The sequence below is a fragment of the Opisthocomus hoazin genome, chromosome 4, assembly GCF_030867145.1.
Source record: "Opisthocomus hoazin isolate bOpiHoa1 chromosome 4, bOpiHoa1.hap1, whole genome shotgun sequence".
In the NCBI taxonomy this organism is placed as follows: domain Eukaryota; kingdom Metazoa; phylum Chordata; class Aves; order Opisthocomiformes; family Opisthocomidae; genus Opisthocomus; species Opisthocomus hoazin.
The window spans coordinates 1,302,764-1,315,652 of NC_134417.1; the positions used below are offsets into that span (position 1 = coordinate 1,302,764).

General features: G+C 54.1%; 1 protein-coding gene across 1 annotated transcript; it reads right to left on the bottom strand.

The window, feature by feature from the left end:
- Nucleotides 1–1,167: 1,167 nt before the first annotated feature.
- On the bottom strand, nucleotides 1,168–7,511 carry LOC104335403 (G-protein coupled receptor 35). Its single transcript, XM_009941132.2, has 2 exons — nucleotides 7,447–7,511; nucleotides 1,168–2,439 (listed from the first exon to the last, which is right to left on the bottom strand). Exon 2 carries the CDS (start codon nucleotides 2,400–2,402, stop codon nucleotides 1,479–1,481), a length of 924 nt encoding a protein of 307 aa, XP_009939434.2. The 5' UTR covers nucleotides 2,403–2,439; nucleotides 7,447–7,511; the 3' UTR covers nucleotides 1,168–1,478.
- Between the last annotated feature and the right edge of the window lie 5,378 nt (nucleotides 7,512–12,889).

Genomic DNA, 12,889 nt, shown 5'->3' on the forward strand with positions numbered 1-12,889 from the left:
GGTCCCCCAGGGAGGACAGCAACCCGTCCAGCCTCCGGTGCAGCTGTGGAGCGTGTCCCAGGCAGGCAGGAGTGTGGGGGCTGGTGGCCTTTCCAGGGGGGCACCTCGGGGCTCCTGCACCCCATCACGGTGAGCCCAGGGCGAGGGGACCCAGCACGCTTCTCTTCCATGTCGTTACAAGAAAGGTAGCAGGCGTTATGGGCCTGCTCGTCTTCTGCAAAGCGGGCAGATGCCTAACGCTGCTCTTCAGCATCACTGCAAAGCCCAAGCTGGTAAGGACAGGCGCTGCCGACCAGGCACGGGCGAGGGATACCGGTGTGGCTGTGAGCACACCATGGGTGTCAGGACCTTTAGAAACATGCTTGAGAATGTTCCTGGTGGTATTTTATGGTCGCTTTGATGGCTTCTGCTGTCTGTTGGCTGCAGCAGTTGCAGTCCCACCTCTGTGAGCCAGACTGACTCCCTCGGGACTGGTCCCATTAATTCAGGTCTCTCGAGCTTGCGGTCCCAAAGGTGACAACGGCAGGTAGAGCAGCAGCCATGGGCTGCTGAAGGCAGATGGAGGTCACGGGGGGAACAGCGTACGTGGGCAGGGCTGACGACTCCACGCTGTCTCCTGGAGCACTCTGAGCATTGCCTGGGCAGAGCTCGGAGGCCGTTTGGGAGATTTTTTTTCGGTATTTAGAAGGAAAAAAGCCCAGTCCTAGGGAGAATTGGAATAACACATAGGGGGTCAACCCGCTCCCCATCTCCCCTGACTTTGCTAGGCTGCTGGCCCATGGGGAAGCGCGTTTCCCCACAGCAGGAGATGTCCCTGCACCAGGGCTCAGCAGTGCAGCGGGAGGGGAGCCGGCAGGAGGGCTCAGCTCTGAAATCACCAGGACTTTCTGCCTTTTTGGCACTGGACACACCTTGCTTTCATCCTAAAGGTGTTCCTTCCCGTCTGTCTGACCCATTGACTGGAAGGGGAAGGGTGGTCAGCAGAGTCCCGGCTGTTCTGTAGGGCCGTGTACTCAGCAGTGTGCTGCTGCTGCCTGAGATCCCCCAAGCCCACCAAAGGAACGTGATAGAACTAAACTGGGTCATTTTAATAATGTAAATAACCTGAAACATGATATATTCTTTTGTACATGTCGGCAAGAAGAATCAATTGACTTTAGCTGTACAACGAACCGAAGCAGGGGGACATACATGGGTCACCTGTCGTCCTGTGAGAGCTACAGGTGGGTGCTGGAGGGTGCAATGGAGGCATGTTAGCGACCAAGGATTACCTATATGGTTTTACCCATCTCTGTGAAATACTTAATTTGTTTAATAGAAACATAAACGGCAATTAACTTAGTAATGCTAAACCTAACAAAGATCTCCCCAGAGAAAAAAAGTTGTCCAAATAATGCTGCATCTTCTTTTGATGTTACAGATTTGTTTTGGGTTTGTTGGGGTCTGGTGTTTTTTGTGTCCGTGCGTCCGTTCCCCCCTTAGCAGGGGTGTGTCTGCAGGGGGTGGGTTTGACCTGTTTCTTCGGTGCTGGGTTTGTGCGGTAGCAGGGCTTCGTGGAACTCCTTGGTCACAAAGTAGTAGGAGACGCTATCCAGGCAGCAGTTGGACGTGGCGATGCACCTCGCCACAGAGGAGAAGTTGTTCAGAACATGGAGCAGGAAACAGGTAGCGCCGACGCTCTGCATTATGAACCTGGCAAGCAGCCCGAGGTAGGCTGGCAGAAAACATATCAGAAATACAATCAGATTTGCATAAATAATGTGAACAGCTTTCTGGATTAATTTCTCCTCTGGTGTGTTTGTGCTCAGGCGTCTCTTAAGGTTCCTGATTACTTCTGTGGAGCAAAAAGTCAAGACTACTAACGGGAGAGTGAGAGTGAGCAGCAGGCTCAGCGCAGCGGGCGCTGCGTGGTCCCTCTGAAAGCAGAGCGCGGCGTGTCTCTGCCCCAGCTGGAAGGCGGCCCCGGCTGTCACGCAGACCCACAGGAGCCCACAGAGAAGGGCAGCCTTCGATGGCGACCTGCAGGTCCTGGCTTTCAAGGGGTGCTTTATGGTGACGTATCGATCGACGGAGATGAATGAAACGATGTAGATGCTCACGACCATGTTGATAAAATACATCGCCTCTATAAACTGGCAGAGTTCGTTTCGGGTTGACTTGCTCCAGAGCAAATAAGCCACGCAAGGCAAGGTGCAGATGACAAAGCAGTCTGCAAAGACTAAATTGATGACATACACCCTGGTTTCTGTCCACTTCTTCATCTTGCAGAAGAACACCCAGAGGGCAAGGGCATTGAACAGTGCTCCGAAAAAGAAAATCAGGCTATATAGCATGAGCTCAACGAGACGAACGTGGTGATCCAGTTCTGGGCTTGTGACGCTGCAGTTGCTGGCCTCATTCATAGTGCTGACCTGTAGATGTTGTACGATGTTCTGAGACCTGAAATGGGAAAAAACGTGGTAAGACTTTCCTCCTACCTCTTAAGAGATGCATGGGTCCTACAAAAAAGGGTATTTAAGTAAATATTTACTTGGTTATGAGTGTGAGTTTGAGTCTACAAAGCTGGCCTTCATGTTCAGCCTGTAACTGGGATGCATCCTTTGTCAAGCTTTGCTTCTGTTTACTCAGTTTATGAGTAAATATCTCAAGGTACCCTTCCAATAGCACTCGACAGACTGCCTTCATTAAATAGCGGGATCCTGAATGGAGGGGTGGAATAGCGCTTGGAAGAGTCCCCATAGATAGAAGGGGCATCCTGTGACAGTGTGAACACAAATTCCTTAAGCCAGGCTGGGCAAAGGAGGTAAAATTGCCCTTAGCTAGGTTTTGACCTAGGCAGGATTGCAGCAACCGAAGCTAAAGCCCAGCACACCCCATGAGCAAAAGCTCTTCTACCAGTTCTGTTGGCCTGGGAGCCAGACTAAAGGGGGATGAAGGGCTGCAAGGGCATTGCAGATGAGGTATGTCAGCCGGAAAAAGATGGTCAAAGAAAGCGTACCGCCGCTCATGAGCGAGACCGGCAAACTGGTAACAGCAGATGAGGAGAAAGCTGAGGTACTCAACAACTTTTTTGCCTCAGTCTTCACTGGCAACCTCTCTCCTCACCCCTCCCGAGTCGATGAATGGCATGAAGGAGATCAGGAGGGTAAATTCCCTCCAGCTGTAAGTGAAGACCAGGTTCGGGACCTCCTGAAGAACCTAAACGTACAGAAGTCCATGGGACCTGATGAGATGCATCCCAGAGTCCTGAGGGAACTGGCTGATGTAGTTGCCAAGCCACTCTCCATGATATTTGAAAAGTCATGGCAGTCAGGGGAAGTTCCCAGTGACTGGAAAAAGGGAAACATTGTGCCCCTTTTCAAAAAGGGTAGAAAGGAAGACCCTGGGAACTACCGACCTGTCAGCCTCACCTCTGTGCCTGGGAAGATCATGGAACAGATCCTCCTAGAAGGTATGCTAAAGCACATGGAAGCCAGGGAGGTGATTCAAGACAGCCAGCATGGCTTCACCAAGGGCAAGTCCTGCCTCACCAACCTAGTGGCTTTCTATGCTGGTGTAACAACAAGCGTGGACAAGGGAAAACCAATGGATGTCATCTATCTGGATTTTTGTAAAGCCTTTGACATGGTCCCCCCACAACATCCTTCCCTCAAAATTGGAGCGCCATGGATTTGATGGGTGGACCGTTCGGTGGATAAGGAATTGGTTGGATGGTCGCAGCCAAAGGGTAGTGGTCAACGGCTCAATGTCCGGATGGAGACCAGTGACGAGTGGAGACCCTCAGGGGTCCGTACTGGGACCAGTGCTGTTCAATATATTTATCAATGACATGGACAGCAACATCGAGTGTACCCTCAGCAAGTTTTCAGATGACACCAAGCTGAGTGGTGCGGTTGAGACACCAGAAGGACGAGATGCCATCCAGAGGGACCTGGACAAGCTGGAGAGGTGGGCTTGTGTGAACCTCATGAGGTTCAACACGGCCAAGTGCAAGGTCCTACACCTGGGTCGGGGTTACCCCAGTATCAATACAGGCTGGGGGATGAAAGGATCGAGAGCAGCCCTGCTGAGAGGGACTTGGGGGTACTGATAGATGAAAGGCTGGACATGAGCCGGCAAGGTGCGCTGGCAGCCCAGAGGGCCAACCGTTTCCTGGGCTGCATCAGGAGAAGCGTGGCCAGCAGGTCGAGAGAGGTGATTCTGCCCCTCTACTCTGCTCTGGTGAGACCTCACCTGGAGTCCTGCGTTCAGCTCTGGAGCCCTCAGCACAAGAAGGACATGGAGCTGTTGGAGCGGGTCCAAAGGAGGGCTACAAAAATGATTCGAGGGCTGGAGCACCTCTGCTATGAGGACAGGCTGAGAGAGTTGGGCTGGTTCAGCCTGGAGAAGAGAAGGCTGCAGGGAGACCTGATTGCAGCCTTTCGGTACTTAAAGGGAGCCTATGGGAAAGATGGGGACAATCTTTTTAGCAGAGACAGCAGTGACAGGACGAGGGGTAATGGTTTTAAACTAAAACAGGGTAGGTTTAGGCTGGATATAAGGAAGAAATTCTTTACAGTAAGGGTGGTGAAACACTGGAACGGGTTGCCCAGAGAGGTGGTGGAGGCCCCATCCCTGGAGGCATTCAAGCCCAGGTTGGATGGGGCTCTGAGCCACCTGATCTCGTTAGCGGTGTCCCTGCTCGCTGCGGGGGGGGTGGACTAGATGACCTCTGGGGGTCCCTTCCGACCCAAAACTTTCTATGATTCTATGACATCCTCGTGCTCTGGCTCTCACTGGGCAGGTTTCTGAGCCTTTGGGCTGCCTTGCAAACCTGGAGCTCCCACTCTAAGCTGAGAAAAACAGAGCTGAATCTGACTTTCTGCATCCCAAAGGCTTGCTTGAAACCCTAAGGGTGCAGGGCACGCTGCGCGCCGCCTCCTTGGGAGGGGAACGACGGGTGGATGGAGTGACCTGATCTTAAGCCTGCTCGTTCCAGGAGAGAGTAGGAGTCTGCAGATGTAAAGGAGAAAGGCCCGCCTGGAAGAGGTGCAAAACAAGGCACTTGCCCTCGAGGGCCACATTAAACGGTTCCTGCTCAGGGCAGGCATCCTGCCCCTGGGAATGCCGTGACAAGAGTAGGTGCTGAGCCTCTGTCACACAGGCTACCGGAGGTGTCACAACTGTGTGAAGAGTGCGAGTTCACGGGCTGATAAAAATCAGCTTCCGTCAGACCCCATCCTGCGCGAAGCGGCTCTGTGCGACGCGAAGCGGCTCTGTGTGACATGCACACGGAACACTTCTCCGAACTGGCCAGCCTGTGTTCATGCCACTCAATTTCTGCTTGCGTCTAAACGCACTTTGGAAGGAATTTAACCTTTTAAGTGAAGTTTCTTCCCACCCTAAGGGGACAGTGAAGTGGTGAGGGGTCTGGTGAAATCCCACCGCTCCCAGAGGCGTGCAGGGGGATGCTGTGACTGAAGGCGCCTGGCGAAGCCGTTTGCCTCCAGCAGACCTTGTGGTCAGCTTCTGAGGGCACTGCCTCGCCGCAGAATCAGACTTCAGTCCTGAAGTAGCTGGTAAACACACAAATAACTCGGCTGCTGGGGGGATATGCAAGTGCCTCGGGCACTAGCAGACGCTGACGTGACTTCGGCGCGGAGCGCTCTCCCGATTCCCCGGGTTTTCCCACAAAGGCTCGCTGCTCGCTGCGGGCACCCTGGAAGGAAGCTGACAGCCGTCACCTGAGGACAACCTCTCTGAACTGCAGTAAGCAGCAGCAGGGAAACACCTTACGTCACGAGCTGAAGCCGCCGCATCGTTACGCTCACCGACTGCACGAGGCAGAGGTCTCCGCTGGCACGGCTGATGCCCAGGTCGCTTTTCGTTGGCCCTGGTCTGCAATGGCGGCAGCAGCCTCCATGCTGAGGTACAGCACAGGCAGCCCACGCTGCTGAGCTCTGCAGCGTGAAGGGGCTCTGCCCGGCACCACCTTTGGTGGCCCGAACGCTGTTCCCAGCGTCAGGGCTCGCAAGCGCTCCAGCCCACGAGGCAGCCCGGAGACTGGGGGGAGGAGGGAGGAAACGAGCAGAGGCCCCATAGCACAGATCGGGTATGGCTGAGCCGAAGATGTCTTCAGAGATGCCAGCTGATAAGCAGCATATCCTGTGGCTGCTGGAGATGCTTAAGGTGGGGTAGATGAGATGGCTGCAGCGTCAGAGGGGCTAGGCAGCAGCCTGCAGCTGTGAGAAGAGGATGGAGACGGCTGTAAAACAGCGTCTTGCTGCCGCTGGAGGAGCAGGAACAGGCTGGGGATCGGCAGACAAGGTCACCGGTGTTGTGGAGCGTGTCCTGCTTTCCCCCCACCATAGACTGGGGAGAGCTGGTCGGCGAGCATCCCCCACCACGGAAGCTGGTGGCTGGCTGGGGGGGAAGGTCAGGGCTGGGCTCATTTCCTCCAGCAGCTCGAGAAGCAGCAGGCTCCTTCTAGACCCTTAACGGGGAGCTTGGAGGAAGAGAAGAAAGGCAGAGTGGGTGGCACAGTGGCACCACGGTGGCAAACATCCCGTGTTTTTCCCAGTGGGATGCCCGTGGGGAAGCAGCTGCACTGGAGGGGGAGCCTGGCGTGTAAAATCCTTCCCCCCTCCTTGTTGGGGGAGCTCAGAAGTGAGCAGGTACCAGAGGGGCGAGGGGAAGATGTGGTGGGTGGGATGACTGAGGACAGCACGGGAGCCGTGGTGGGTGGGGGAAGGGACCTGGAACTGAGTGAAGGAAGAGGAGGAAGGAAAAAGGGGTAGGAAGTATGGGGTCCCGCACGCATCTTCTGCGCCGGCTGCCTGCAAACCTGCCGCCTCCACAGCAACTGCCCTGATGGTCACCACCATTCCCACAGACTGAACGGGCGGCTGCCAGCGGAGCAGATGTGCTGCCGGGGCATGAGAACAGACCCACGGGCAGCGAGCCGGCCTGCGAGGGGAGCACGGCCAGGAGCAGCGCGCAGACGAGCTGCCCTGGGGCAGAAGAGCCCTCGGTGAGGGCCCTGCCACCGCACCTGAGCGAGGGGCTTTTGCTCTCTGTTTCCAAACAGCATAAAGAGATCTGGAAACTGCCTGCTCTGACCTTGCTGCTGCTGTTCACACCTCTCTTGACCGCAGTGATCTAAGGCACAGCACTTCTTTCTTTTCTTTCTTGAAACCCGCGTTCTTTCAGGCTCGTTTATCACCGCATCCCTTGAAAACAGTGATGTGGTCCCCCCAACCACAGAGCTGCTTTGAAAGACCCTGCAAGGGGATGCAAGGTTTCACTGAGACAAAAAAGAAATCTTTCCGCATCGCTCGTTTCCCGTGTCGGGATGAATTTAGCTTCCGCTTCCCTGCCCTTAGGAAGTGATCTGCCGTAAAGGTGAAGCACCCAGAGAACACCTTGGAGTAAGAACAGAAACCGAAAGGCTGAGAGATCACGACCTACTTGATGGAGCTCTGCGGCGCAGGGACTGCGCTGCCCTGCAGAACCCGGGTCTCGGCCGCCGCTGCCTCCTCCCAGCCGCAGCAGGACGCAGAGAGCGAGGGAGCACCAAGCGAAGGGATGTCACCTGGAGGCTCAACGCCACGGGTCGCGCCGGAGGCCGGGCACGCGGGGGCAGCCGGTGGGGCTGGAGGATGGGCATGGGCTGCGTGCCCAGCGCCAGCAGCTCACTGGTACTTAAGGGTTTCTGTAGCACCTCCTCCTCCTACGTAGCAGAAGATTTCATGTCAGCTTGGTCGAATGTCAGGCTGCTGACCACATAAATGGCAGCAGTACTTTCCAGTGCAGTCTAGCAGCTCGTTGTTCGGCGCTTCCTAGAACGGCGCGTTCACCAGCTAGTAGTGGTACTCAGCAACTGCGGATCTGCAATGCTGTGCTGAAACCTAAGCTGAGCAAGGCCAGGAAGATGCGATATCTGGAGTACTGTGTCCAGTTCTGGGCTCCCCAGTTCAAGAAAGATGAAGAGCTACTGGACAGAGTCCAGCGGAGGGCTACGAGGATGAGGAGGGGACTGGAACATCTCCCCTACGAGGAGAGGCTGAGGGAGCTGGGCTTGTTCAGCCTGGAGAAGAGAAGGCTGAGAGGGGACTTTAGAAATGCCTACAAATATCTGCAGGGTGGGGGTCAGGAGGACGGGGCCAGACTCTTTCCAGTGGTGCCCAGCGACAGGACAAGGGGCAACGGGCACAAACTGAAGCAGAGGAAGCTCCAGCTGAACCCGAGGAAGAACTTCTTCCCTCTGAGGGTGACGGAGCCCTGGCCCAGGCTGCCCAGGGAGGTTGTGGAGTCTCCTTCTCTGGAGATATTCAAGACCCGCCTGGACAAGGTCCTGTGCAGCCTGCTGTAGGTGACCCTGCTTCGGCAGGAGGGTTGGACTAGATGACCCACAGAGGTCCCTTCCAACCCCTACTATTCTGTGATTCTGTGATCTGTGAGGTGCTGTAGCAGAAGAGGGCAGGGAAGCGTGCAGTGGCTCTTTGGGTTGCAGCGCGGAAGAGGGACTGGAGGGTTGTTGAAGGTGTTGCAGGCCAGAGAAGACATGTGAAAAGAGGCTGCGGGAGCTGTTTGCCTCTGGTAGCCACAGTTGCGTTTCCCAAACAGGGGCTGATGCTGTGGGTTATTTTTGACTGAGACCCCAGGACGATGGCATTGCTCACAGAGTGGTTGGGGTTGGAAGGGACCCCTTGGTGTTTACTCCAGCCCCTTGCTCAGAGCTCGCTGCCCAGGGCCACGTCCAGTCTAGTTTTGAATATCCCCAAGGTTATCTCCACAAATTCTCTGGGCAACCTGTTCTGGTGTTTGATCACCTTGAGAGTAAACATTTTTTTCTTAAGTTTAAATGGACTTTACTGTATTTCAGTTTGTGCCTGTTGCCTCTTGTCCTCTCAGTGTCCCTGCTGAGAAGAGCTCCGTCTTCTTTACTCCCTCCCATTGTGTGTCTGTACACATGGGTAAGATCCTTGCGAGCCTTCTCTTCTCCAGGCTGAACAGCCCCAGCTCTTTCAGACTCTCCTCATACGTGAGATGCTGCAGTGCCTTAACTGTCTTTGTGGCCCTTCGCTGGACCTGCTCCAGTAAGCCCACGTCTTTCTCGCGCTGGGGAGCCCAGCGCTGGACACAGCACTCCCGATGTGTCTTGCCAGTGCGAGGTAGAGGGGGAGCATCACCTCCCCTGACCTGCTGGCAGTGCTCATCCTAACGCAGCCCATGATGCCGTTGTCTCCCTTTGCTGCAACGGCGCGTGGGCACCTCATGGTCAGCCTGGTTTCCACGCAGGTTTCCACTGCGCACCCCACAGGCACGCAAGAGGGAACAGGTAGAAACAGCACAGAAAACAAAAGCCAAAAGCTGATGATATCGGGCCATTTTCTCATTTCCATAGGCACCACTCATGGTCCCGTGACCTCAAGTAATCCTGCCTCTACAGCCCAATGACCGCACCCCGCCGTACCGACCTAACACGTCATTAAACGGTGAAGCTTTTGCTGTGGGCGGCCAGAGGCAGGAAAGAAGTCGGAGGGCTCACAGAGGTACAGGGAGCGTTCGCAGAGGTATGGGGGGGGGAAGAGATTTCCATAAACATACATTCTCAAAAACAAAATTATCCCATCATTTAAGAACTAGCAACGAATCAGCAAAGGAGAGGTGATAAATTAGATCCAAATCCATCTCGCATCATTCGTGAAAGGGGATACTGCTTCTGTCCCAAAAAGCTACTGATTTATCACACAGCTCAAAAACATTCATGAGCAAATGTTTCACCTGGTCTGTTTCCATTTTCTGAAATGGAAAACAAATTTAGGAATACAGTTTAATAAGTTTAATAAATGAATTTTTAGGAATAGCTCATTCACTCTTTAACATTTTTAGAAGGTCGATGAGCTAACTGACTGTAGAGAGGGAGGTTAAGCAGAGATTATTGGTGCCAAGCAGCTATATTTTAATCTCTTCTTCATACCGCGTACCAGATGGCATCGCACGTTTCCATGGGAGAGCTGAGCTGTACACAGGAAGGCAGCAGATAAGCAAACCATCACCCAACCACACGAATATGTGCACCATAGCGTGGCAGCCTCGTTAGCGACATGGCGGCGACGGCTGAGGAAGCAGCCGTGTCACAGCGTCAAGGACCAGCCCTGCCTCCAGTGTCACTACGAAACCCAGGTGCGCAGCCCGGCCCGGCCTCCAGCACACCGCTGGTGTCCACACCGCACGGGAGGCACGAGGACACTGCACGACTGTTGCCATGGTTTGACCTGGCAGCTGGCAACGAAGCACTGGACAGCCGCTCGCTCACCCCTCCCCTTCCCACCCAGCGGGAGCGTGAGGGGAAGGGACAAAAGGAAAACTCATGGGTTGAGATAAAGACAGTTTAATGAGGCAACAAAGGAAATACTACTAATAACACTAATCATAGTGATGATAATAGCAATGATAATAATTAATATGGACAAACAAACTATATACAATACTATTTTTCTCACCAGCTGACGACCAATTTGCAGCCTGTAAAAATGTTCCAACTCCCGGACAAGAGAGGATTCAAACTCCTAAAACTGAGAAGAGCTGACAGCTGCCTCCCCCCCCAGCCAACCGCCGTTCATAAACTGGGCACGCGGTCCATGGTGTGGAATATTTCTGTTGGCCAGCCTGGGCTGGCTGCCTGGCCATGCTCCCTCCCAGCTCCTGCATGCCTGCTCATCAGCCAGACATGAGGGGCTGAAAAAGTCCCCGTGCTGAGGGGACTGCAAGGGCTGGTGTGGTGCCGGGAAGGGGAACCAGGAACGGCAGTTTTGCCACATCGTAATCCCAGAAAATGCGGGCATTTCCCTAGAGCCTCTTTAGCTCTTTGGAAAAAAAACCCAGAAGCCACGATTATTCTTTCTCGCCCTCATGCTCTTTGGTGTGTCTGCTGGGTTTGAGCCCCTGCTGAAGCTTGTCTTTGGTACCTCCAGCTAAAGGGCTTTGCTGACACCAAGATCTCCCACATCTGGGGGAACAGAGGCTCAAATTAATTTTAATGCTGCCAAGGAGGGGAAACCAGGTCATTTGAGGTACTAAGGTTGGTCTGGTAGATGTTTCCATCAATACCATATATACCAGGTGTGAATAACACCGAGCTCTGCGGAAATTCACACTTTTATTTCAACCTACTCGAAGTGGTCACTTAGCAGCGTGGCGAGTGTCACGTCTTGGCAGGAGGGCTCCTCTGCTGCAGCGGACAGCAGGACCCTTCGGCTCAGCGGGAGGCCTGAGGCGGGTGTACCTGTAAGCAAAACGACACCTGAACCACGGCGGGATGTACAGCTTTCACACGTGTGAACTACAATTTATCTACATTTCCTAGCCTGCTAGGCATGCAGCAATATGGCATATTTCTAGTACAGGAAACATCTTCTATCTGCTAGACATTTTACAGACTACAAATGTACCTTATCTGACAGGGGTTTACAGACCATAACACACCCAGTCTTCTCCACTGACTCCCTTCCCCAGCAGCGCTGGGTGCCACTCTCAAGGGTGGCTATAGATCTAACCCCCTAATTTCAAGAAAATATCAGAACAGAGGGGTGAAGGCAGGAGACTCCACAGCCTCCCTGGGCAGCCTGTTCCAGTGCTCGTCACCCTCAGAGGGAAGAAGTTCTTCCTCATTGACGTGTGGAATCAAACTTCACAGCTCAGAGAGTTATCAAGCAGGGATGTTTATTGCGGCGCCGGGGGCAAGGGGGATCGCTCCTCCTCGCTTGCACCCCGAGTCACGAAGCGTGCACCTATTGATTACAAAGCTGATCTAAGTAGGCTGGACTATTGTCATTATTTCTAGGAATTCATTATCATACTCCACCCCCCTTTAGCACTTGCGCAGTGTCGTCTGGTGGTCGTCTGTGGGGGTCTTCTGGATGAAGGCTCGTAGTCTTCCTCGCTGTGTGCTTTCACCTTTGGCTCAAAAATTCCTGAGCTGTCTGTGTTGGCTGAGTCCCAAACCATAGAAGCAGTTTCAGCTGGAGAGTTGCTTCTTACAGACAGCAAAGTTCTGGTTATCAGTCCTTGTTTGTCTCCGTCTGTCTCGCAAGCAGTCCTTGTGAGCTCCATTTGAGCCACACCAGTCCTTGTTAGCAAGATTACAGAGAGCAGAACTAAATTAATTAACAGTGTTTAACTCTTACCTTAACATAGCTGCAGAGCTGTATAACAAGCTAAACTAAAGCTACAGCAAAATCGAACTAAACGTCAATTTCCCACATCATCATCTTCAGCTGGAGCTTCCTCTGCTTCAGTTTGTGCCCGTTGCCCCTTGTCCTGTCACTGGGCACCACTGAACAGAGTCTGGCCCCGTCCTCCTGACCCCCACCCTGCAGATATTTAGAGGCATTTCTAAAGTGTCCTCTCAGCCTTCTCTTCTCCAGGCTGAACAAGCCCAGCTCCCTCAGCCTCTCCTCATAGGAGAGATGCTCCAGTCCCCTCCTCATCCTCGTAGCCCTCCGCTGGACTCTCTCCAGTAGCTCCTCATCTTTCTTGAACTGGGGAGCCCAGAACTGGACACAGCAATGCAGATGGGGCCTCCCCAGGGCAGAGCAGAGGGGGAGGAGAACCTCCCTCGCCCTGCTGCCCACACTCCTCTGAATGCACCCCAGGATCCCATTGGCCTTCTGGGCACCCAGGGCACGCTGCTGGCTCATGGTCACCCTGTCGTCCCCCAGCACTCCCAGTCCCTCTCCACAGAGCTGCTCCCCAGCAGCTCAGCCCCAGTCTGTACTGGTGCCTGGGGTTGTTCCTCCCCAGGTGCAGGACCCTGCACTTGTCCTTGTTTAACCTCATCAGGTTCCTCTGCCCCCAACTCTCCAGGTCTTGCTGGGTGGCACCACAAATGTCTGTAACCCTCAGA